Source organism: Bombus fervidus, chromosome 14, assembly GCF_041682495.2.
Source record: "Bombus fervidus isolate BK054 chromosome 14, iyBomFerv1, whole genome shotgun sequence".
Classification (NCBI taxonomy): domain Eukaryota; kingdom Metazoa; phylum Arthropoda; class Insecta; order Hymenoptera; family Apidae; genus Bombus; species Bombus fervidus.
In genome coordinates, this window is record NC_091530.1 from 7,549,290 (window position 1) to 7,574,641 (window position 25,352).

The 25,352-nt window shown below is 33.1% G+C and overlaps 4 protein-coding genes across 8 annotated transcripts; 2 read left to right on the top strand and 2 right to left on the bottom strand.

Annotated features, from left to right (window-relative positions):
- The first annotated feature begins 29 nt into the window (after positions 1-29).
- On the top strand, positions 30-4,536 carry LOC139994324 (uncharacterized). 2 transcript variants are annotated; one of them, XM_072016852.1, is made up of 15 exons: positions 30-115; positions 328-377; positions 457-652; positions 726-891; positions 962-1,134; positions 1,197-1,361; positions 1,434-1,597; positions 1,676-2,019; positions 2,110-2,218; positions 2,307-2,579; positions 2,652-2,852; positions 2,930-3,085; positions 3,168-3,319; positions 3,787-4,000; positions 4,083-4,536. In XM_072016852.1, exons 2-15 carry the CDS (start codon positions 338-340, stop codon positions 4,217-4,219), a joined length of 2,490 nt encoding a protein of 829 aa, XP_071872953.1. In that variant the 5' UTR covers positions 30-115; positions 328-337; the 3' UTR covers positions 4,220-4,536. The 2 variants fall into 2 exon arrangements, with proteins under 2 accessions (XP_071872953.1, XP_071872954.1); XM_072016853.1 differs by having other exon boundaries at positions 59-115; positions 291-377.
- Positions 4,464-6,733, bottom strand: LOC139994329 (RCC1-like G exchanging factor-like protein). Its single transcript, XM_072016858.1, has 8 exons — positions 6,360-6,733; positions 5,943-6,203; positions 5,555-5,843; positions 5,308-5,480; positions 5,052-5,213; positions 4,851-4,978; positions 4,658-4,789; positions 4,464-4,592 (listed from the first exon to the last, which is right to left on the bottom strand). The coding sequence occupies exons 1-8, from the start codon at positions 6,466-6,468 to the stop codon at positions 4,515-4,517; spliced, it is 1,332 nt and encodes a 443-aa protein (XP_071872959.1). The 5' UTR covers positions 6,469-6,733; the 3' UTR covers positions 4,464-4,514.
- A 413-nt stretch (positions 6,734-7,146) lies between these two features.
- On the top strand, positions 7,147-13,440 carry LOC139994326 (uncharacterized). Of its 2 annotated transcripts, XR_011801613.1 has the most exons (5): positions 7,148-9,602; positions 9,810-9,861; positions 9,945-10,148; positions 12,945-13,052; positions 13,178-13,440. XR_011801613.1 is itself a non-coding variant. In XM_072016855.1 (4 exons), exons 1-3 carry the CDS (start codon positions 7,726-7,728, stop codon positions 10,146-10,148), a joined length of 2,133 nt encoding a protein of 710 aa, XP_071872956.1. In that variant the 5' UTR covers positions 7,147-7,725; the 3' UTR covers positions 10,336-11,053. The 2 variants fall into 2 exon arrangements, 1 of the variants encoding a protein (XP_071872956.1); XM_072016855.1 differs by lacking the exons at positions 12,945-13,052; positions 13,178-13,440 and adding an exon at positions 10,336-11,053 and having other exon boundaries at positions 7,147-9,602.
- Hyd (E3 ubiquitin-protein ligase hyd) lies at positions 11,373-25,193 on the bottom strand. 3 transcript variants are annotated; one of them, XM_072016849.1, is made up of 30 exons: positions 24,338-25,193; positions 23,001-23,201; positions 22,564-22,885; positions 22,273-22,481; positions 22,042-22,205; positions 21,754-21,953; positions 21,396-21,664; positions 21,154-21,308; positions 19,836-21,071; positions 19,585-19,758; positions 19,358-19,490; positions 18,824-19,285; positions 18,635-18,759; positions 18,327-18,559; positions 18,084-18,250; positions 17,678-18,009; positions 17,018-17,426; positions 16,398-16,746; positions 15,708-16,047; positions 15,356-15,591; positions 14,784-15,287; positions 14,353-14,520; positions 13,864-14,220; positions 13,601-13,786; positions 13,403-13,525; positions 13,107-13,316; positions 12,685-13,043; positions 12,374-12,580; positions 11,888-12,266; positions 11,373-11,785 (listed from the first exon to the last, which is right to left on the bottom strand). In XM_072016849.1, exons 1-30 carry the CDS (start codon positions 24,397-24,399, stop codon positions 11,576-11,578), a joined length of 8,481 nt encoding a protein of 2,826 aa, XP_071872950.1. In that variant the 5' UTR covers positions 24,400-25,193; the 3' UTR covers positions 11,373-11,575. The 3 variants fall into 3 exon arrangements, with proteins under 3 accessions (XP_071872950.1, XP_071872949.1, XP_071872948.1); XM_072016848.1 differs by having other exon boundaries at positions 18,327-18,565; positions 19,591-19,758; positions 24,338-25,192; XM_072016847.1 differs by having other exon boundaries at positions 18,327-18,565; positions 24,338-25,192.
- Between the last annotated feature and the right edge of the window lie 159 nt (positions 25,194-25,352).

Here is a 25,352-nt window from a genome sequence, read left to right on the forward strand (position 1 = left end):
ATCTTATCTAATAGGTATCATGATATCTTTGGATAGGTGTGGTATATTGCTTTGCTGAACAGAGTTGGAAAGATATCATACATTCTGTATTGGAAGTAACTGAAAATCATTTGCGGTAAGTATTTTATAATTTCCTGAATGTAATTTCATTGTTTTATAGCTGTTTCTTGAAGTATAAAATATATTTAGCTAAATACAATATATTTTTATATATTTTTATATTATCTTGTATTACTTTGTGGTAATCATTATAATATCTTTTTCTTAATTTATGAACTATTAAATTATAGGAAGTTAATATTAATTTCACATTTTATAGAAATCCAGTTGCAGTAAAATGGCAAAATTTTGGTATTTTCTTATCTTTATCACTTTAAGTAAGTACTTTTTATCAATAAATTATAAAGTCCAAAGCAATATAGCTTGTTTCAAAATTTTATTATTGTTTACTTTTAGCTGTACGTGCACAAGAGAATGCAGCTCGAAATCTTTCACCATCTCTTCGAGAATGTTATGACAACAAATATCTTTTGGAAAAAGATAATAGACTGCCGCACACTTTAAATACGTTCATTGCGATACTTCGTAAAATTGAAAATACAGAAGGTCTTAATATGGACCTGAGAAGTTTATCTGTTGCACTTCTGCATCGGTAAGTTCAATATATATTTTAGAGAAATAGTAATATTGTGTAAAGAGATAATTTTATTGATTCTGATTTACAGTTTTCGACAAGATGGTATTGCTCCGAATCCTGATATTCCTAATCAAGATGGAATATCACCCTTTGCACCAATTGCTCATCAATTTCATCGTTTTGCTCAAACTCTACGTCTTATACCAGGAGATGCTCTCACGTTTCCTAATAATAGTATCACAGATGTTGAAAGGGTATGTATGTAATTTAGACTGGCATATCATTTTGTATATATTTCCCTAATAGTTAACTATCAAATTGCAGTGTACATTACACTTTATGTTATCAAGTAGTATTGGAATGTTACAAAGAGGGGACGAAGCAAAAGTTTGTAGACTTGCTGATACGTACAGATATCCGAGGGATGTTAAAAATAACGATAAGGCAACGATTAAAAATACTGCTAATGATGTAGAAACCTTATCATCTGATGAAATGTAAGTAGAAAAAGTCCGCATAATGTAATTGATATCAGAAATAAAATATAATTTTAATACAGAAAAAGTATGACTGATGGGAGAAATGAAGGTAACAATGTTACGGTTGATCCAAACTCGCGATACCCAGAAGTACCGCCTAATCATCCAGATAGTGCACGGTATAGAGGTACAGAATCACGACCTGTTAGCGAATGCCCTGTAGAAAATGGTGTTGTAAAAACTCCGTAAGTTTATAATTTATTGAAATAATTAGATGAATTTAATTCATTATTTCATTAAAATATGTACATTTTTAGATGGGGTACAACTTCTTTTGGCTTAGTACTAGCTGGAATAGCTGCAGCTACACAACCAGAAACAACCAGACTTCCCGAGTTGCTATCAGCGGATGTTTTAAAAAAGAACAATTTAGATGTAATGGATCGATCTTTAGAAAACAAGTGGCTTGCAACTCTAGCTGGTAATATTAATCTTTTGAGATATAAATCATTAATAAATTACTCTATAAAATACATGATATTCATTATTGAAATTATAGGAGATTTGGCAGAAGTAGCTTTAAGGCAAGGCCCTAAAAATAAAGATATCAAACTTAGTGTTGGACTAAATGGCCATTGGAATTCCACTGCTTTGCCACGATGGTATTTCTTGAATTCTAACAGTAATTATGAGATGACAACGGCAGAAATCAGAGGAGATTTAGATGGCTTAATTTTGGCCAATGAAACTGGCAAATGGTATTCTAGAATACCTAATTTGAGGCTTTCACAAATTTTTGACATGTACTATAGTCCAGTAGGATTCTTTGACTCATCTATTAGAGCATGCAATCGGAGAACACTGTTCACATCTGTTGCACCAAATGAAACATTGGTTGCACAGGTAAGTTAGTTTTATATCTCAATATTAAAATGTTTAATTAGTTTATAAAACAAACATTTTTTCTATTATTGTTAATATTTATTTTTTCAGACATATAGTGCTTCTATATTGTTAGAAGATTTAGCACATGCAACGCTTGAATATCCGATAATTGAAAAATTGTCAGTGCAAGCAGTAAACGAATTAGTGAAATATGTGCGTAAGTATTAGAGATGAAATTTCATATAAACGATTCAGATATATTTGTTAGATTATACATAAAAGATTTATTTGATATATTTTTATAGCTTCATCCATGAATAAAGATCTTTCATGTACTGACACGGATAAATTGTGTAGTTTCAATCAAATGTCTGTCGATTTAACGATTATTTTGGACACAAACTGGGAATTCTCCATAATAAAACCTATTCTTGCACATTTATTGGAAAACATAAACATAAATCAATTTAATTCCAACTTCACATTAATAAATGGTCGAGATGGAACACCAATGATTAATAGTACTTCTAACATTTTAGATTTCCATGCCTATAATTCATCTCATTACTATGGAAATAGTATGTACTAAACAGAAATTAATAATAAGTGATAAATTACAACAAAATTCGCTGTGAAATGATTTTTTTCAGGTACTCGTGGTTTCGATTTAGCTAAGTCGCTCAAAGAATTGGAAGCATATCTAAAGAATAAACTGAATGCCGAACGTGTTCGTGGTGTTGGTGGAGCACGTTCTGATATTGTTTTAATTGTTCCATATATTTCTGATATATCTAAAAATGACAAGCAATATTGCTTGCAAACTATATTGCGAATACGAGAATATATTCCAGGTAAAATTTTATATCAATACAATAAACTTTTAAATTAGATGAATACTTGTATAGTTTATTATTAATTATTCTTTTAGATACAATCATACTTTTTATGGCCTCATCCAAAGATCCATGGTCCGATCTAGTACAAAATCGTATGACAGATTTATTCTCTATTAGTACTTCTATTGGTAAAGATACAGAAGAAGCTTTAGAACCAATAACCAACGTAGTTTCAAGAATCAAGCAAGGTAAAAGAAAGAAATATCAAACTGACATTAAACTTTTCATATATAAATTAAAAGAATGACCATTATGTAAAATTTGTTATAGTTCCCAAGCGTTTAATTAATTCCCAGTGTGGATCAGATTATATTTCATCTGGATCTTTGAATTCATATGATGATTATATTGTACCAAACGGTATTAGTTTTTATAAATTACATCCCAATTACTTTTTTAACCATAATACAGCAGTAGTAAAAGTAAGTTCTTTTCTTTTTAAATATTATTAGTTATTCTATACTATATATACACAACACGTGAAATCTAAAGACGAAAATCTAAAATAACAAAATTGCGTTAGAGACTTTATTTTCAAGAAAATCAACTTTACACTTTTCAAGTATACCATGTATAGCATATCATGTATAGTATACCATATATACCAAGTGTACGTAGATATATATATCATGAATATGCGTAATTTCTGGCTGGATAAGAGACATCAATGGACAAGGGGTTATTCTACATACAAAAATAAATTGAAAAAACAATAAAATTTTGTTGTTTAAGGTTTCCTTTTACGGAAAATAGAGTTCTGCTATTCTTTATTTTGTCTTATTTTGAGGTATAAAATTTCTTTCGACTTTACTTTATTTGGAATTTAGGGCCACGGTATATACTATAGTAACATTATTAATATTATATCATTATAAGTAATTATTTTCAGATTCAGGGCTATGGATCAGATAGTTTAGTTGTGTGTTCATCACGAGAACCATTATACGCCAATGCAACAGAATCAGCAAAATCATGTGCATCAATATCCAATGATGTGCATAGTATTACAGTTTCTTGTGCTGATGCTACTTTCATTCGTGATTGTCCACCACTATATATATCAGTAGCTTCAAACTCCACAAGTATTTCTTACAGATGTACTGGTAAGTACATTGACTCATTTTAAATTAAAATGACGTAAAATTACTTAATTGATGTTGATGCTAAATAACATTTCCTTTTTAGATCCACGAGTTTGCAGAATTCCTACTATGATAAAATACACTATATCTTATGAAAACTTGGTGTGTGCCAATGAAGCAATTAGACTTACATTTAATATTTCTATTTTAATGATAGTTTTAGTTGTATTAAATATGTAACAATTGGCAAATTTTATATATAAATTTAATGAAATAACTAATCATATGAAAGTTTTTGAAACAAGCTTTAAGTGACGAAGGAAGATTTTATATCGAATATGTCCGTTTTTAAATAACGACATTCTATATAAAGATATGCGTTCATTATTTATCAATTAGATTTTTGCAATATATCATAATATAAAAAGCAATTAGCTACATATACAATGTTTTTACACAACAGATTAAAATAACAATTTGTACATAAGTTTTATAAATAGTATATTACCTCTTATAACAGAAAATATACTATGCTTCAAATAAAAGGTTTACAAAGAACAACTGTATGATCTATTCCACAAGCTACCTTTTTTACTTGTGCTCCTACAGTTACCTATAATACAAATTATCGTTCTTTATTACTATACTTTTTTTTATTGACGAATATAATTTCTTTACCTTCAGTGGAAAATACTGGTCTTTCAAATCTCCTAATCCTAAAGACCCAAATTTGTTACAACCCCACATATACAAATCACCTGTATTTGTCAAAGCTGCAAGATGACTCATGCCACAAAATACCTTTATCACCTAGGAAAAAAAATGTAATTACATTGCTCTTTTTCCTTCTATAATCTTAGAGCGAACTTACTTTTGTATTCTTCTGGTATGCATTATTTCCAAAAAGTACAGATGGAATTTTAATTGGTTGTTGAGCTTTTTTGACTTCAGGACCAAAACCAAGAATACCATAACCCCATACATAAACTTCACCTGTATCTAATAAATTCACATATACAAATTATATGATACATGATTATAAAAATAATTAAACAATTGGATAAATACTCACTATTTAAAACCATACAAAAGCAACCACCACAGGCAATGTCTACAATATGACCTAATTTTTTCAATGCATTTAACTCTGTAGCTATGTTTACCTGTTGATTTTCACCTTCCATAAGTAACTGTGCATATTCAGAATTACCCCAACCAAATACATTTCCTTTATCTGTAACCATATGTTCAAATAATTGTATAATATCTTGTTACTGCCCATTTTTACACAAAATAAGATTGTATTAATACATGAATATTGCAGATACCGCTGAGTGCTAATACACAATCTGCAACGCATGCAACTTTTATAATATGTTGGCCAGCCAAATCTCCTTTCACTAAACTTGGTCTATGCTCATTTCGATAATGTGCCAATCCAGTTTGTCCATCTGCACCCCAACCAAAGGTATACACTTCACCGGATTCTGTCAAGAGTATGCTATCATATAGCAGTAAGGAAGAATTCTCAAATATTGTAATGAACTATATGTAAAGTATTAAGCATTTTCATACCTATGATCTTGACCAGCTGTTACAGCTTTTATCTTTTTTTCTTTAATATTAGGTATATGATGAACAACTCTACTTTTTTCATAATTTTCATTTAATATTATAGGGCGACCACATTGTCCATATGCATTATTTCCTAATGTGAATACACCTTCATTTGTTAATACCAACAAATGTGCTCTTCCAGCTGACATATCTAGGACTTTAGTAGAAGAATCTTTAATTGGTAAATCAATAGGTCTTGGTTCAGTTATTAATCCATTTGGGAATTTTTTATCTTTTTCATTGAAACCTAGTAGCATATTAAAAATTATATTTTAATATGAAAAGATATTTTTGATGAATTTATTGCTAAAAATAAAAGGTGGCTTAGAAATTATAATCTTTTTACCAAGCTGGGAATCTGTATTTATTCCACTCCCATATAAAATATTTTTATCTTTGGATTTTACTGCAAATGCAGTAAACCCATAACCACAAGTTATATCCGTTACATCATGCTTTTCCCCAAAAGCTAATCTTTTAGGTCTCGGAATATAAGAAATACCATTTTCGAAAATCGTTGTTTTTAATGTACCAAGAGCACCATGTTCTGCCAAACCCCAAACATATATTCTATGTTCTTTTTCGTTACTTATCGGATACTGAAAAACTATATATCATAAATTAATAATTATTAACAAAAAGAAAAAGAGTGTGTGCATATATGTACGTAGCGCTTTCTCATTGATAAATATTTATATTTAGAAATTTGTGCTCCATGTTTTGTACATTTTATTTAAATTTTTCTTACAGTTATTTTCTTTACCTGGCAAAGGTTTTGAAAGTGGTATTTTATTCTTGATTTTACTAAATTCTATAATTCTGCTCGGTTGTTGTACATTTTTTTTCAAACTTGTTTTTATTGTGTTCAACATGTTTGTAGCCGTTTATTGCTTAAGAAATTTTACAAATGTGTCATAAGCATCAAAAGTTTATGATTCGGATAAATTTCCTTGAATGATCAAGTTATCAATTTTTCGATAAATTTAATAAATTATAAAGCGTGTTTATTTTCAGTCATTTTCTGAATACTGACTTATATACTCTGTGAAACTTGTTAATAGCATAGATTTGATTTTCTCGTTGTTTTTCAATTTCCTTCTCACTACAGAATTAAAGGTTCTATCTCATGTGTAGCGATTACCGGCGGAGTATTGTATGTCAACGACATTTAAACGCGCGTAAGTTGAATAATGAAATCATTTGATGTTTTATGAAAAAAATTGTAAGGCATATACTATTATCGTATTATATTATAGAATATAAAAACAATAAAAAATAAAATAATTTAGACGAAAATGAAATATTTATTATATTACATTGAATTTGTTCCTTGATTTTTACTAAAATGTTTAGTTTGTGATAAAACGTTATTTCGAATTTTGATTAATGATACGATAACTGCTTTAAAATATGCAAATGGATAAATAACAGGATAGGATATTTAGTCGGCAAAAAATTTGTGTAACATTCAAACAAGTACGGATAATAAAAATGCGGTATGAAAAGAAATAAAAATCAAAAGAATTGTGATCAGCATGCTCCTATGGATAAGGATGGAAGGATAGTAACTATGGTTATTTCTCGACAATGCACCTAGATCGTGGATGAAAATAGATTTTTAGTTGTGAAGTCACACGGATGCTCTAGATATAATTCGTGGCAATTTTGTGAGTGAATTGGCAGCCATTTTTAAACTGCTTACTTAGTATAATAGAGTAGGAAGGATATGAATAATGAGAAATCGGATCACGAGATAATAATATGTAAACGCGTGATAGATTAAATGTAGCGTGAATCGGGCGTGAAGACGGAGGAAAGGACGATACGGAATTTGTCGAAGTGTGAATATTCGTTTCGAGTGGACGGTACTCGAGCGAATATACTTCTTCCCCGTGAAAATTGATGAAATGGTGAACTGTCAACACCTCTACAAGATGAGAATATGAATATAATTCGAACAACCGTAAAGAATAATAATCGGTCGGGTCTGAAAGGTAATCGTGACGATTTTTAATAGGGATTATTAGTTCAAAGCCAAGAGGCCCCGGCTAAGAGCGATGTCGGTTTTAACATGCAAGAGAACAACGAATGCAAAGATCGTGGCTCTCGAATGCTAAGTTCCTATAATAATGGCAGATAATGTACACAGAAAATCGCATAAGCTATCGGATGGTAGTAGAAAAATATCGAATCCAGTGCATCGTACGACCACCGAGACGATTCGGTTAGGAGAGCCAGAGAAACTGTACCAGCCGGTTAGTTTGACCAGTTCGAGCAACGTGACGTCCAGTAACCAGTGTCGAAAAAAGACATCCTCCTTCCAAATAACAAGCGTTACTGTTGGTTCTCGTATGAGCAATGATGCCGGCGAAGATTCGAACGATGATCTCGATGAGTCGCATACGGAGGACAATTCAGTCGAACACTCGCGTACCACCGACATGGACATTGAAACACCTAGCTATTCGGAAGACACCTTCTCCAAAGAGGATGTATTCTTTAATACGAGTAACGCTGCTCTCAGCACTGCTCCGGTGATTCCTACAAGTTCACAGTATGGTCTGGCAATCGTGCCCTCAGAAGGGAATAACGTTAGTAATTCAGTAAATGATAGTAATATCAATACATTGGATATTACGTCTGTTACTGACAACAATATTATCAATTTACTTTCGAGTAATGCCAAACAAGATGCAGATCTACGTGAAGTACATTCGCATGGTAGAAACGAGAGATTTAAAGTGGTCAAAATCGAAAGTACTGAACCTTTTAAAAGGGGCAGATGGACTTGCATGGATTATTTGGATCATACATCGGTTAATCAACCGACAGCAATCAGTACACCTAAAGTGTCTGATCCAAATGAGGTATGCATATCGTATGGGGTTACAGACAGTGGAATCGTTATACCTGATGCGCCTAAACAATCAGTCGTATCTGAAGATAAAGGTATGGGCATTGATGCTAATGGACAAGTATCTGTACATACAGATGTGCATACATCGATCGGTGTACCAAACAACCCTACACCAGTTTCAAGTGCTAATTATGCAGTAAGCAATTCCATTCCTCCCAATGCACAGCATAATCCAACGCAAGTTCAAACGCAAACTAAAGTTCAACCACCTTCGCAAATTCCCCAATATTTTCAATCTTCTGCTCAACAATTGGCATCTCAGCAACAACAACAAACTGGACAAGGTTCCACGTTACCTTCCAATCTGCAGCCAACCCATCCCAGTAATTTGACTCAACCTCAAAGTATGCCCCAAGGTTCTATTCCTATTATAACACAGACTGGCAATAGCAATGTGACATCCCAACAAAACATACCTCATTCAAAAGAAGATACATATGTGACAGTGAGCACACAAAATCAGTCATTACCAGTTCAAAACGTTTGTCAACCCTCTGTGCAGCAAACACCTGTACCAACATCCCAGGCACCTAATATTCTTGTTACGCAGCAACAGCAACAACATGCTGCTCAACAGCAGCAACAGCAACATCCTCCAACTCAGCAGCAGCCACAACAGCAGCAGCAACCCCAACAGCAGCAGCAACAGCAGCCTCAACCTCAACAACCATTACAAACACAAAAACCAATAACTCAAATATCTGAGCCGTTGACTGCCATACAAGGAATGCAGGGCATCCAAAGTATTCATAAAGTTCCTCAAACAGGTGCACAGCAAACTTCATCAACTATTCATGCTCCTGGAGCACCAGTGCAATCCCAAGTGATACCACCATCTCAAATGCAATCTTCAACTTCTGGTAGCAATGCCCAAGTACAAATGGCACAGGTATCAGCTACCTGCCAAAATGTTGTAGGAGGTATGCAGCAGGGAAATATGACATTTCATCAACCAGATCCGGAGCAGGATTCTATTTCAGGCATTGTAGCTGGATCCACTACTCAATCAGCTGATACAACCCTTTTAGAATCACTAACTGAAGTCACTCAAGGCAGCGATGAACATCATACCCTCGAAGATAATGAAAGGTACAGTTTATTAAATGTACCTTCAATCACTGGAATTATGTATTCATTAAAACATTACGTATATCTAGTATTATTGGCTAAAGGAATATTCAACTGAAATTTCTTCTTTTAGAAACAGAAAAATAGTTTTTAACAAGATTGTGAATTTACTTGCTGTAGCATATACATATTTTATCAATAAATTTTTGCATGTAATTTTTATTGCAGTATGTCGGGAACTAGTGCTGTAGCAATTGATAATAAGATCGAGCAAGCCATGGTGAGTGTATTTTGCTGTAGGGATAATTATCCGATGACAATAAAAAACAATAATATTGAAGTTAATAGAGTATTTTTTTATAGGATCTTGTCAAGAGTCACTTGATGTTTGCTGTACGGGAAGAAGTTGAAGTACTCAAAGAAAAAATAGCCGAGCTTATGGATCGTATAAATCAATTGGAAGCTGAAAATTCAATCCTGAAAGCACACGCGACTCCAGAAACATTGGCTCAATTGAGCCAATCAACAGCAAAATTACCCCAAAACAATTCAGGAAGTGGTCAATAGGTAACCATTGTACATAAGTTTCTATTAATACTTTGTCAAGTACATAACGGATAATATAATTATTGTATATAACTTTACGATTTTTAGAAATTTATAAACAATGAGATTTATTATATTATACATATTAACATTAGTAATCTTTTTTTTAAGTAAATTAAAGATAATAGATTATTTTTTACTATTTCAGTTTACTGTTTAGGAAATATATATATATAAATATATATATATATATAAATATTATATATATATATATATATATATAAAAATAATAATTTAAATCTGTAAATTCAATTTTCTTTCAAAATGATAATCATTTTGGAAATATATATTGTTACGATCCTAGACAGAAACAAGGACATATATTGAGTGCATGCCAAGATTAAGCAGCATAAATAATGGAGTTGATATTGTTTTATGATAGATTCAAGATTTTGAACATGTTAAAAAAAGAAAGTATATAACAATATGAAATAGGCAGCTAGACATTCCTAGATTATTTTTCCTATTACCTTAGCATTTGGCCAAATTCATTCACCATAAAATTGATTGAAAAGAAAAAATTAATAATTCAACCTAAGAGTTTAATGTTCAAGGAACATTTGTATCATTTTAAATTATATGTGATTTTACATTGATATTTTGTTATCATTTTCAGTCGTAAAAACAATTTTTTTTACGTAAAACTATGTAATTTCCAATATCATTAAACATCAAGTCTCATATTTTGTAATCTGTACTCTCGTGTTGTAGTCTCATTTTTAAAATATGTATTATAATCAACATGCTGAAATCCAGGGAAGCAATTACTACTGGTGTGCATTAAAAGAAAAACTCTACAATTTCCTGTCAACATTTTATGTTACATCTTAAACATGCCTAATAAAAAATTTTTAATTGTATAATAATTTGTTAAAATTCCTAACAAAGTAGAAAGAGTACTATTATAATATGCAAAAGAAAAGGAAACGGAACAAATTTTAAGACAATCGTTTCTGATGATACGGGGTTGCCATTAATCCATTTTCTTCCATGACTTTTAAGATGTTTTTTATTCACTAAAATGATCACTATAATGACTAAAGATGACACTTTAATATAAAATCTTATTATGATGGAAACCACGTCTTTTTGTTCAGTAAAAGAAATCAGAATTCATAATTACACCTTATAAATTTATAAATGTTATAAATTTTTTTAGGAAGGAAAAAAATAACAACATACAACTTCTTTTTTGTTTCTTATATCATTATCAATAATGTGACTTCTTTTTAGAGCTATTGCGCACAAACATGGTCACATAGCATATATAATATACATAATATATATATAATATGTTACATTATATATATCTTATGTATACATATAATTATATATATACATATATACATATATATGTATACATGTATATATATATGGAATCTATATATTCATACAAATCCGAAATTCTTTGTCTGAATAGCAAGTAGTAGTTTATGTCTTAATATGTGACGAGAGCTGTACAATGGAAGATATAGTCGGGAAATACATGTATTTGCAGTTGGTAGATGATCATCTGCTGGTCGTAATGTCACACTTGGCATTGGTTGAAAACCATCTTCACTTGCTGGTAGTGCTGGAGATCCTGTCCAAAAATATACCTAAAATAAAGGTGTAAAGAGATAAAAGATGCATCATTTATAAAAAGTAGAGCGAAGACAATTTTTTCTTACTAGTAAAAATGTTTGAGTGTGATTTCTTACCAAGTCTTGTCGTTCTGAATGAGACATTTTCTCAACAATAGACCACAACCAGCGTTTAAATTTAGCTAATCTATCGGCAGGTTCTCCTGATTCGTCGTTGAAGGAAGTATACGATATCAGAACGGAAACGTTAATATCACCGACCCCATTTAACAGGAGCCTTAAGTCTTCGGATGTTAAACCATCGAGCGCTCCTTCGGGTAGCACGTCAAACACTCCTTCTCTCATAGCATGCAAAGCTTTCTCTTGTACCTTAATCATACGAACTTCCGCGTATTTGCGTACATAATCGTAAACATTACTTGCTGTCACTTCTATATCACGTCCGTTGGGAATAAGTTCAATCGATCCACCTCCTTCTTCGGGACACAAATCAATACTAGAACAATCAAGAGTGTTATATACCATAGCTAAGACAAAATGCGAGAAATATTAGAAACGACTCTTCGAAAATAAGCGATTGAAATATTTCAGCTACACGCTTACCTGAATGTAAGATCAAGAGCAGAGAATAGACTGTTACTATCCTTGGTTTCGGAATCAATAACGAGTTGCCTTAGGCTTTCATAAATTACAGAATCAAAAAATGCAAGATCGTGGAAACGGATCGGTCTTCCCAAAATATATTTTATTACATGACGATTCAAAAATATTGGGCACAACTCATTTTGCAAAAGACACAATCCTATAAGTCTGATAACAAGTTTTCCTTTTAATTTTACCAATTCATAGCTTACGATTATTTTTATTTTTATTATATTATAATTTGATCAATTGTTATTTATATCATTACCAACCTGCCCACATTTCTGAATGCGTTCAATCGCTCGTAACTGGCTCTTCCCTGTCGTGGAGTGTAAAAACCTCTCTTTCCTGGGGAATAGAAAAGAGGAGCATTGTCTTCGGTATCATCCAAAATACTGTTCTCAATCTTTTTCTTGTTAGCCCCACAACGTGCGATCAAGCTGAATACATCGAGATCCAACAACGCTTCCCTTGCTGACTCCTGACTATGGCTACGAATTAATTCAAATGCTTCCTCTACTTTTTGCCGCAGAGCGTCTTCTGAAGCTAGTAACATCAACAGCTGTGCAGGGGACAACTCTAACAGCATACCAGTTATTTTAGCAGCTAATGCGGGTTGCAATGCATAAACCTGTACAAGGTAACAATTGTGTGTTATTGTGAAAAACTAAGTACTATCATTATTATTAATTACTTTTGGATATAGCCTGTCCCCGAGTTGTTGTTGATGCATGGTCAAGTGATCATTATTTGGGTGACTAACAGGTAACGGATGGGAATTGGAAGATGAACTACCAGCTCCAGAATTACTGCTTCCTTCAACAGAACTGGATGGATGAAAAACTCGAGCTTCAAAAGACAAAGCTCTACGCGTCTCCCGACATTTTCCAGAAGATCGAGGATTCTGAAATAAGATATCTCTTGTAAAAAAAGAAGAGCAGAAGAACATTGCCTTTCTTCTTTTTTATTTTTTATAATAATTATACTTACTTGTCGTCTTAAATCATGATCACGATCTCTACTTTTTAGCTTCCGAAGTACATTATATTGTGTATATTTTGAGCCCACTTGTGCTGCTTCGAGATTAGGCAGTTTTTCATTTGCAAGCAATGCCTTTAAAAAAATGTACGTGTACGCTATATTTTTAAGACAAGAAACAAAGATAATACCTATTGTAATATTACAAACCTCGGCAATCGCGGTATAAAAACTTCTAGTTACTCCAGTGCCTTCACCAGGTTCATCCTTGAAAGTCACTTTAACACGATGCACGGCTAACGGCGGCGCATTAGTGGCACGCCTGTTATATAAATTGTAATGTGTATTTAATTCCTTCATCGTTTGCACTAATAGTTGTGTTCTATCCCGTTCGACCTTTAAAAAGTTTAATTTATATTATACTCAATATATTTCGTTCGTTTAAATAATTAAAAATTATTACACTTAATTACTTTTAACAGATTAATGTCTCTTTGCTGTGCATTCCGAAGTTTCTCCATATCTCTACGGAATTTCGCTTCTTTTACTTGGAAACCTCCTAATTCGGATACAACTGAACCAGCTTCTAATCCTACATCCTCCATGAAAACTCGTCCAAACAAATCAAGAGACAAGCTCCAACGACCCAATAAAATGTTATGTGATATATTAGATCCAATAGACGAGACTGGATTTGTTTCAATCGTTTCATGAGTCATGGACGCATCTTGATTTGAACTAGATGTGTCCATCTCCTCCGTTACATTCTGTATTGCTTCATTTGCTGTAGACATCATTTCTGATGCACCAGCTTTATTTAAACTTGATTCCTTTAAAATTGAAACACGACATTATTGCACCTAATTTACCAGAAAAACTTTTCTTTTGTACGTTTATGAATTTCTGTAATTTGTAACTCTCTCTTATCTTAACTTTATTAAAAGCAAATTCTATATATTTACCGAAACAGTTCCAGCTCTAACAATAACGCTTCTATTCGTTTTACAGATATCTTTATTAGTTTTGGTACTTCCCGATGCTTGATCGCTTTGATTATTAGTAGAAACGATGATTGGAGCTCGATCAATTTGCTCCGCAGCAAACGTGTGATTGAACGATTTTGTCTTTTCCTATAATATTGAAAGTAAATCTACATATTTTATCTTTCAACGAAAGGAACTGTGCCATAAAAGATTTAGTAGAAATGTAAGAATGATTTCCTATTGTTGCAAAAATAATAACTTAAAAATAGAATTACTTACAACAATAGGATAAAATTTAGGCTAAATTAAACGCCGTTTTCCGTGCAAGAATTTCAACACAAAAATAAAAAAGATATAAATGCCGTGAGTGCATAAATTTAATTAGCTTTCCTGTGTAAAGGGAACATTACCGTATGCTTTGTAGACGTTGAATCTCCAATCGTTACAGAGCTACGTCTTGCATCTGATGATGCAAAGGCAGATCTTTGAATAATTTGACTAAATGTCGGTGTGGGGATATTCTGATTATCAGCACCACGTGCAGACAGACTAAGTCTTGTGGGTAATCCCTCTAACGGATTTTGATTAGGACCTGCGTTTGTTGCTGGTTGTCTTGGTATACCGAAGAGATCCTCTCGCTTTGAATGGGGTTGCAATAGATGTGGTTGATCAGCTAATGGTAAGGCCTCGCTCATGACAGTATCAAAGGGATCAAGGGGAGGGCAACCAAGACATAAGGTGGAGTCTGATCTTTGTAAAAAGGGATGCTTTCTTCCTTTTGGTGTACTGTTACTATTATTTCCTGATCCGCAACTAGGAACCTGAAGTAAATCAGGATAATCGACGGAATCTGTCTCCAATGCAGTGGGAACTGGAGAACTATATTCTTCTCCCTCGTCATTATCATTTTCATCCTGTAATGTGAAATATTATGATCTGTGTTAAATACACGTTGATTAGAAAAACCTAATTTAATACTAACCTGATCGTTCCAACTTGAATAATTTGATGATTCCTTTTGAGTCTCTCCTCGTGATGACATTGGTTCTGATAGTGGCGAACGCATATAATATACTAACGCATCGAAAACGTATGCTACATGTCTTAGTGCAGAAACATCTAATACTGGCAAGCTGTCCCTGTGTTCGGCATTGTGAGCACGCATTAAGGACAGGCAATAAGACAAAAATTCACGTCTTGCCAAGTATACATCGCCACCTAAAAATAATACTTATTAGCCACTATTCTATTCCCAAAAATGTAATTGCAACGCATTTGAGTATTTCTTAAAGGGAGTATTTCTTCACTAGAATGATAAAGGTAACAGATGATACCTTCGCGTTCTCTACTGTTTCTTGAAGGTTCGCCAACGCCTGCAAAACCAACGGTGAGTCTTGTAGAAGCTTGTGGAGTGGAGATATTGGAGCTCGTAGCGATACCACTGCGTTGATTCCGACCTGTATTAGATTGTAATGTCAACGACAGAGCCGCTGTATTCAACAATCCAGAGAAATTGCCTCCAGACAAAGATGAAGCATTGTTCAGCGGATGTTCTGGATGCGTAGGATCCGCACTACGTGTCAGAGACACACCAAATCTTAGTTGTGCCTCCGTGGCATCCATAACTGTAAGCAGCCAATCCCACGTGGGTTTCAAGTGCCCCTCGAGATACATCTGTAATCATTAAGATTATTATGTTGTTCTAAATTTATTCAATTTTAACCGTTTGAGTCCCAGGGGTCTTTGAAGAAACAAAGTCGAAAAATCCCGAACAGCGCAATATTACTCGTCATATTTGTTACTTCATGAAATACATCTATATTATTATATATGCGTACTATTAATTTACAAGTTTTGTTCAATAAAAATTATAGAGAAGATAACAATGAAATACAAAATACCGTCAGTCATCTGTAGCGTTCAAATGTACTGAGACTTTTCGACACAAAATCTAAACAGCGCGATCGCGCTGCTTAGGACTCAAACGGTTAATTATTAAATGTCATATTATAAAAAAGTTATACCTGCAGGTTGAGCGCATCTTGATAAGTAATTTCCATTAATCGCGGCAAAGAAGGCGCTAATGTTTTATAATCTTGCATCATAACCAAAAGATCAGCTATCTGCCGAATAACAATTCCAAATGCACGTGCCAAACAAGTAGTACTAGTACCCATAATTATAGGTTCTTGTGCAGCTGCAACAGCAGATGTTGCAGTAGTGCGTCTTAAAGATGTAGAGTCAATAAAAACCAGATTACTGCCACCTGTTACCCGTAATCCAGCTGTACGCATACTTGAGTCGCGATTACGTATCGCCCATTGCATAGAAACAGGCGCGAGATTATTACGATGTAAATGGCCAGATGAACCACTGTAATCAAGTATCAGTAACATAAAAATGATTTTTACAAATGCACTTAGAAGAGAGATTAATGGTTTAATTGGAAGGGCATTGCTACAAAACTCTTTTAATTTATCTGTGCAATGCATATGTAATGCAGTACCTATAGTTGATTCAGAAAATATAGCGAGGTTATATATACATTTGTAGTTTTCGATTCAATTGGTTTTTCGACCTTGCTATATTTCTTGAATGAGTACAAGACCATCAATGTTACTTGAGAGAAAAACAGCATTTTTACCTTCGTCGTTCCAATTGATCATCACCAATCTGAAAATCTTCGTTATCTTGTTCGTCAGTTTCTCCTGCTTCACTTTCATCGTCTTCCTGCTGGCTTGATTCTCCAGATTCGTCTTCCGGGAATAATAAGATAGATCCCATTCCACCATCAGAGCCTGCTGTAGCACCAGTTTGTACACTACGCTGCGCAGACGCTGCATCTTGATTGCTATGATTGTCATCGGAGTCCGACTCTGTTTCCGCTTCCGCCAAAAGATCGAGCTCTGTATCGGATTCTCCATCTCCTGCCTGTTCCTCACCTACACCTCCGCCATTGCTATCAATCTCACCTAATGGTTGACCAGCGACAGTTCCAGAAACCCCAGATTCTTCATGTTCGCTAATGTCGCCATCAACATCCATAGGAACTTCTATTCACACATAAAGATTATTATAGAATCAAAATTAGAGAAAATTAAAAATAATTTTATAATATTTTATGCAAGATAACGGGAGCACAAAATTAACGTAATCGATAAGATTTGGTAATGAAAATACTACCAATTCAAAATAATTTTTTGAAGAAAATGGACACTTCTATCATTTCGAATAATTTTTCAGATGTAAAACTCTCGGTTACATTATTTTTATATTAATTTATACATTAATTCGCAAGATATACCTTCACCAGTTTCTGCCTCATCCATAGCAGAAACATCCCTGGCAATAGTAATATTATTATTTCCCTGTTGCGTTTGTAAAGTAGCATCCAGAGTTTGGGAACTAACACCACTATGAGGTATTAGTGGCTCGATAGAAAACAACTCTTCAGAGCCATTGATTACTTCCATTGCTGAGCTCGTCAATGTAAATGGTGCTGTCGGGCGAGCAACACCTAATCTCACGGGTGCTATCAGTGAATCGGCAGTTTCACATAATTCTTCAACAGCTAATTTAATCAATGCTTGGAACACTTTACGACATTTCATTAGAGGTTGCAATGCCTGGCTAGTGCTGAAATATGTTTTAAAACATATGCATAGATAAAAAAAATAAAAATCGCTTAGCTAAAGTAAATTATATCGTACTTTCTTCGTTTTGTCGTATTCGGTGCCATTTCTATTGTAAAGATCACAAATATTCGGGCCACAGATCGAACAAATCGGCGAGCAACATTATTTGCTTCTTCTTGTCGTCCGGATATAGTATCATTTTGTAATTCTCGTATTAGAGTTGTAAGAAGAGTATCGAGCATCTGCGAAAAAATTATATTACATTATAAACGTTCTCTAATATATTATATATATAAGATAAAACTGATATTTTTTTACCTCTGCACTACACTTAAATAATAGCGAGTGAGTAAATTTATCGAGTAGAGCAGTACCGCTTTGACGACATAATTGGCCTTGATCTCCAAATAACTGCTCATTTCCATGTGCAGAAACTCCTGACATAATCATACATTGAACAGCTGGCCAATCATCCAATAATCTTTCCAACGCTTTTCGATTAAAGCGAGGAGGTTCTAAATCGTGATCTGGCATATCTGGTACATAAGTATCTAACCCTGTTAATGATTAGCTTTTAACTTCTATTTTTTATATAAATTACTCTTTTTCTAAGTAAAAGATGTTACCATCTGAGGAAGGCCCTTTTCGACTTGCAGATGCTGAGCGTTGCCGCAGTGCAGAACGGTACTGCCGTTGTTCGATCAATTGTCTTCCAACAGTCTGAACCAAGAAGAGTAAAATACTTTCCCCCCTATAAAATTAAGAAAAATAATTTATTTTAATTTTATCAATCAATTTGTCGCATATTTATTTACCGTGAGTTTATCTTCGTGACAAGATCAGTATTCACTACGAGACGACAAAGGAGTTCGTAACGAGCACCTTGATGGCCCGCAATGAGCGCTCGACATTTGCACTTTTCCCAGCAATCACAATAAGCTGTAGGGGATGTTATCTTTATTCTGCAATCATGTCCTCTGTGACAAACGCGAGCACATTCTGTACAGCAACACAAAGATCCAATCAATCCGCAAGTTTTGCATTCGAAAATATCTTGGTCGATGTGTTGAGTCCCAGTCCATGTGAAACTGCATGTATCGTTGCAACATGTAACGAATAATGGCGATAAATCTGGATTAGCATCCGCAGGAAGTATCATAGCTGAACATTCTTTTTGATCTCTTCCAACTCTTTGAATAATGTCTAATAAAATGAGAGCTGCGTGATATGCCCGAACTGATACAGCAAGCATTAATGGTGTCTGACCTTGAATATCCCTGTTAAAACAAATTTAAATATTTTTCTTCAACTATAAAAAGATTTTACTCATTAATAATTGATATAATTACTTTGCCGTAAGTAGTTCTTTCAGGTGAGGTGCTAACACGCTACTTTCACACATATACTTTAATATAAGTAATGCATTATTTCTTCTTTCCACAGAGTCTATGATGTAGGTGTTATTTGATGTTGCTCCGACACCTGAAAGCAACAAGATATTTATTTAGCAATTTGTAACAGAAGTTAAAAATTACAAAAAAAAAAAAAAAAGAGAATAAAAAGGCGTTTGATACACTTTTACCTGATTTGTTCATCATTGATATGCTGGCAGTACCAATGCTAAGCAAACTGTCTTCTTCTCCTGACGTATTATCAAAAGCTTCCGGTGGCCAACTTAAAGTTGGAATTGGTTCCTCAATAGGTGCAGATGGACCATCAACAGTGTTTGAAACTAACTCACGTTCAATACCTTCCAAACAAAATAATAAATTAAAATAAACAATTTACAATTTTTCATATATTTATATTAAAAAACAAATTTAATACCTTGATCATTTTCTTTATTCGAGGTTGGTGAGCACATACTAATGCAAGCATGCAAAATATTGCGATTACCATCGCAACGTTCCATTAATATTGATTGAATCTGTGCTGCATTGTTTTTGTGATCTTGCTCCAAATTGCAAAATACTTGCTTAATACTCTCATAATCGCACCTTAATATGCGTGGCATTAATAAGAGATTATCAAATACTAATGCAATAACTGCAACTTGATTTTTCATATTGGTTGAATTTGAACAAGTCGGTATGGGAATAGTTGAAGCACCAATGCACAGAACTGGAACTAAATCCAACCAATTTGGATCACGGATAGCATCGGCGCAATCCTTTGCTAATGGATAGATAGTATTATTTCCATCTCTAAGTATCATGGAACACTCTATGTTCTCTCCAGAACTTGTCAAGCTGATATTTTGAGGCTGCAGACCCAAGAATGATGATACATCCGATGGAATATAACAATCTTGTACATATCTTCCAGTACTTAAATTATACACGACGTAACTTAATTTGCTTGCACTTTTTACTATTGCATGGATTCCTTGTCCGTCAGTAGCAATGCTCAAAATGCTATCATTTGATCCTTCAACAATATTCACTCTTCTGGGAGTTCGTTGGAAACAGTCTGGAGCTCTTGGATTCATGGATGATTTTATTACCTGTATTTCATCTTTCCTTAATAATCTACAATCAGCTAGCAATTTAATTAACTCTTCAGTTGTTAAATCTTTAAAATCTGAAGTACTGAAATCTTTTTCTTTAATTTCTTTTTCCTTCGCATCTTTCGAGAAGAATTTTACAGCAACATAACAACCGTCAACTTTTATAACTTTACCAATGGGAACTGTTTTTACATCTTCTACAAAAACAACATCCTTTAATTGCCACTCTTCTTCATCTTTTCGCTCTGACTCTCCCTCACTTCGAGGTGCAGCTCGCTTTTGTCTCTTATGACTTGTCGTGATACTGCCAGTATCACTACATGTGCTTGAAGCTGGTGAGGGTGGAGGAGGCATATCAAGGCGATCAGTAGTTTCTTTGTGATTTGTCTTATTAATATTACCCGTTCCGTTGTTTCCATTCGTTTCTCGTTTTTCTGCATTAACATTGGGCAAATGAGCTCCAGCTGGTAATATCTTAAATCTGTAAGTGCTATCTAAATTCCATGCTGCTCCTAATAACTGTCCTACTTTTGGAACTCCATTGGCAATGGTAAAACCTTGAAAACATATCAATTTAGAATATTATAAAATATTATTTTTAAGCAAATCATAAATATAATTTATTATTTAACAAATTACCTATTGCTCCAGGATGATATATGGGACTATTTTTCATACAAACATGTGCGCCATAACTAATATCGTTTGATGAAACTGTGGATGATCTATGTTTGCGCGATTTAGCCTTATATTTTTCCCATAATTTTTTACGTTGTGCAAAAGGTAATACACCCCTGTGTAAATGAAAATATAACAATCAACGTCAGTTTTTTGTATTTAAAATATAAATAGTTAAAAAAAATTGTAATATTTCAACTTACCACCAATACAATGCACCACTTTCAAGTTTAGCAACCGTATACAAAGCACAGGTATGAAGGGATACTATTTTGTCCAATGTAAATTCTGTAAAAGTTTGAGCTGGATGTTCGAGACGAGAAGCGACATGACCTACAAGTTCATCAAGCCAAGTAGCTACTTTGCCAGATTCAGTACTAATAGAACATCGAATAGCTGTTGCGGATATATTAACTATCTTTTCTGTGGTTACTGCCAACCATGGAGCTTTTGGATGATGTATATTTGGATTCTACAACGAGCATTATTTTAATTTTTTCTTTGTTTTCAATTTATAATATTGCTCACATAAAATACTGAAACAAAATTTATTTTAAATACCTCTGCGTGTTTGTATGGTTCAGATTCCGACCACTTCCACTGATACAATTGTCCCCCAGCAGAAACAGCGATTAATTCACTATACAAGGAGGCGATTTGTACAAAACGAGGGGCAAGATCGCTACTACGTTCATGCCACCACTCTAATTCTTCTGATATCCATAATGGACTTTGAGCAGCTAACTCTTTCTTTTTATTATCTAAGAAATTTTTCAAATATATAATCAAAATATCCATGGTTACAATTCGTAGATATTAAAAAATAATTTTCTAAAATTTTGATTGTACCAGAATCTTTGTCCCAAGAATCTTTAAGTGCTGATTCCAGCCAACGTCTTGGACCACAATATTGACGATCTCTCCATTTACTGAAATTGTCTCGATCTCTATCGCGCTCAGAAGTACGTTCACCTTCTCTATCATTACCTATTCTGCGTGAAGAACTACCCCGGCTAAAGAATACAAACATTAAAAATATACATCTCACAAACAATTACAAAAGCAATTCGGACTAATTACTTTCTCATTCCTGTATATCCAAACATGTCCTCAGGAAACATAGAATCTGCATCAATAATAACAGAATGCTCATTGCTAAATCCACCATCTAGTAATGAAATGAGATCTTCCGGAACGTAGGTATCTGCTGCATCTTCAGCATCATCACCTTCCTCATCATCCCGTGACAGTAAATTATTTACTGCTAAGTTTACATCTAAATTTGTACGCTACGAAATATATTTCAATATTAAACTAGCAAAATCTTAATGATACAAGGATTGCTACACTAATTTCTTCAATCAGACAAACCTGTAATTCTCTAATAATAAGATTGCGACTTTTTCCCTGTAATACCACTTGAGCCTGTGTAATAAGATCTTCTGGTACAAATGGAGCTGGTACAGATGCAATAGGACGCGAACTGCTACCACTTCCTCCACCCATAATTACACCTGGAGGACCTATCCTGCCTCCACTGCTATTTCCTCCATTACTACCACCTCCACGAATGGCAGAACTGCCACGCATGATTCGTGCACGTGATCTGGACATTCCTGCTCTACTTCCACTTCCACTACTAGTACCACCATTTGGTGCTGAATTGGAGTTATCAACATGGTTTTTGTTTGTGCTAGGATAATAGAAGAATATGTATATGAATATTTGTGAGATAACACAGTGAATATGTTATTTACAACTAATCACAACAACATTGACAATAAATTTCATTTCTTTTTATAACTTACTTTCGATTTGGTTCATTTTTGCTTAAATCCAATCTATCTGATAATACTGTAAATGCAACTCTACAAATTTTATGGTCTTCTGTGAGAAGAGCAATGTGTGTTGGACCAACCACAATATGTTTTACTGCAACCTTCAATCCACTAAATGCTGGTAATGTTACAAATCCATATCTGTTGATTTTTTCTGCCACTTCCTTCAATCTAAAAACACATGTAAAAGAAAAATTATTAAATTAACTACTCCATTAACATATGTGCTCACTAACCAAGGTTAATTTATTATATATATTCACATTACTAGAACATACAAATACATGTATCATAATATTTTATGATAAATATTGAAAAAATCCTTTTTCAATTTTATACTGTGTAGCAACAAAAAATATACCAATTTTTGGATAACAATATAGGGTACTATTATTGTATACATAATAAATACTATGTATAAATTTATATTATATCCAAAAACATTAGAATGTATGGATGGAACAATAAATTATTCTTCTTCTACTTCACACAAGATTAAATTATACAAAACCATATTAAAATATTAAATACACAAAATATAAAATAAGAAAAAGATGACACAACATTACATAAAAATTTAGAGATATTTATTGAATGAAATAGGAAGGTCGTTATCTATGGATATATTTGATCATAAATAATTATATTTACAGAAACTACATTTTGTCCTTGTAACCTACAAATGTATCCAATAATAGAAACAAATGGAACAAAACATTTATTACCATTTATGTATTCCACATATGTAAAATATATTACATATATTATATATATCATTTTATATAATATAATATATAATGTGATAATATATAACAAGTATGTTTTATATATAATGTACATATATAATGTGTATGTGTTTATTATATATATGTAATATATATAATAAATAATAAACACACACGCGCGCGCGCACACACACACACACAAAATAATATATGTATAATATATATAATATACATCTATACAGTAAAGAGAATAATTTTTAAACTAATATACTCAACATTTTATTCTAGATATGTGCATGCTTATTATTTAATACAAACATAACGATGTGACACAACAAACTTTTAACTTTTAAACGATACATCATCTAACATGTCATTGAATTATACGACACAATGGGCGAGGACCGTTTTAAAATTCAGAAAGGACGAAAAAGCATATGGAACACTATGCTAATTGATATGAGCAAGCATATTTTAGGGTCGAACAATGAACGACGATGATTTCAATACGGGGGAGAGACAGACATGCCAAAAAGATACATTATAATAGAAACCGATAAAGAGAAAAACATTTTTCCTTACCTATCGTTTAACTGATCATCTGTTCCAGGTAAGGGATGTACAACAAAGTGTATCGACGTCATTTTATCAATGCTCAAAACGTATTTCAATATCAGGGATATCGTTTTAATAATTCTGTACACACAATTTCACCACACCATCGAAATGATATTCAGCCATGTTTCTGAAGAAACAACGAGTTACGTGTTCTTGAAAGTGAACGAACCGAACTTATGTTCTTCACGTATTCGTAAATGCATTAAAAAATCTCGCTCATACGGATTCGATGGCAATCGCTGAGTGAACAAAAATCACGTGTAAAACGAAATATTCGAAGAATGCGTAAGCGTCTTTAACGAAATGCAACCGATCGTCCAGATGCTTCTATTACGTTACTGTATTGGTGTTACAGAAGGAGAATATGTATCATGGCGACCCTCGATTAATGGCGGACTCAACTATTTCACGATCGTTATTTAGATTATACAATGATATCACATTAGAAGATCTTTGAAGATACTTTTAATTCACTACTCATTTAATTAATCGATATAATATAGAAATATTTTTTTCAGCTTCACGATTATCATCATTTAGATGTTATATGTTTGTATGTACTAACAATAGTTTCATTATACCACTTTTTCTATAACGTTCAATTGCATACAATGGTTAATTCAAGTTATATAATCGTAGTACAATAAATACACTATACTATATATTTACAATAGAATCACGCACGATTTACAATGATTTTAAGGAAATTCTTTTGTGGCAAATGTAGTTGAGATGAAGGAACGAATACTGACATGTAATCAAATTTTAGCTTCCTATGAGACGAGCGTAAAACTAGCCAATCAGAGAAGAGTTTCACTACACTCCAAAGGAATTAATATTTCTTTGAATTGTATATAGAAAAAAAATTTTACTTTTAAACAGTTCTATTGATATCAGATTTAATTAGATTTAATAGGGAATTTTCAAAAAAATTAGATTGTGTATTCTGGAATGAAAGGAATTAATTATGAATAAAAAT

What these genes read in the sequence shown, in the direction of transcription:
- LOC139994324 (XM_072016852.1), top strand. Translation starts at nt 338, where the DNA reads ATGGCAAAATTTTGGTATTTTCTTATCTTTATCACTTTAA. An exon ending in GTATCACAGATGTTGAAAGG is followed by an intron (nt 892 to 961) that starts GTATGTATGTAA and finishes ATCAAATTGCAG; the next exon opens with TGTACATTACACTTTATGTT. An exon ending in AATACGAGAATATATTCCAG is followed by an intron (nt 2,853 to 2,929) that starts GTAAAATTTTAT and finishes TTATTCTTTTAG; the next exon opens with ATACAATCATACTTTTTATG.
- LOC139994329 (XM_072016858.1), bottom strand. Translation starts at nt 6,468, where the DNA reads ATGTTGAACACAATAAAAACAAGTTTGAAAAAAAATGTACAACAACCG. An exon ending in ACTTTCAAAACCTTTGCCAG is followed by an intron (nt 6,204 to 6,359) that starts GTAAAGAAAATA and finishes TATGATATATAG; the next exon opens with TTTTTCAGTATCCGATAAGT. An exon ending in CTTTTGTATGGTTTTAAATA is followed by an intron (nt 4,979 to 5,051) that starts GTGAGTATTTAT and finishes TGAATTTATTAG; the next exon opens with ATACAGGTGAAGTTTATGTA.
- LOC139994326 (XM_072016855.1), top strand. Translation starts at nt 7,726, where the DNA reads ATGGCAGATAATGTACACAGAAAATCGCATAAGCTATCGGATGGTAGT. An exon ending in ACCCTCGAAGATAATGAAAG is followed by an intron (nt 9,603 to 9,809) that starts GTACAGTTTATT and finishes TTTTTATTGCAG; the next exon opens with TATGTCGGGAACTAGTGCTG. An exon ending in ATAAGATCGAGCAAGCCATG is followed by an intron (nt 9,862 to 9,944) that starts GTGAGTGTATTT and finishes ATTTTTTTATAG; the next exon opens with GATCTTGTCAAGAGTCACTT.
- Hyd (XM_072016847.1), bottom strand. Translation starts at nt 24,399, where the DNA reads ATGACGTCGATACACTTTGTTGTACATCCCTTACCTGGAACAGATGAT. An exon ending in GATGATCAGTTAAACGATAG is followed by an intron (nt 23,202 to 24,337) that starts GTAAGGAAAAAT and finishes ATGTGTTTTTAG; the next exon opens with ATTGAAGGAAGTGGCAGAAA. An exon ending in TTATTATTAGAGAATTACAG is followed by an intron (nt 22,482 to 22,563) that starts GTTTGTCTGATT and finishes TATATTTCGTAG; the next exon opens with CGTACAAATTTAGATGTAAA.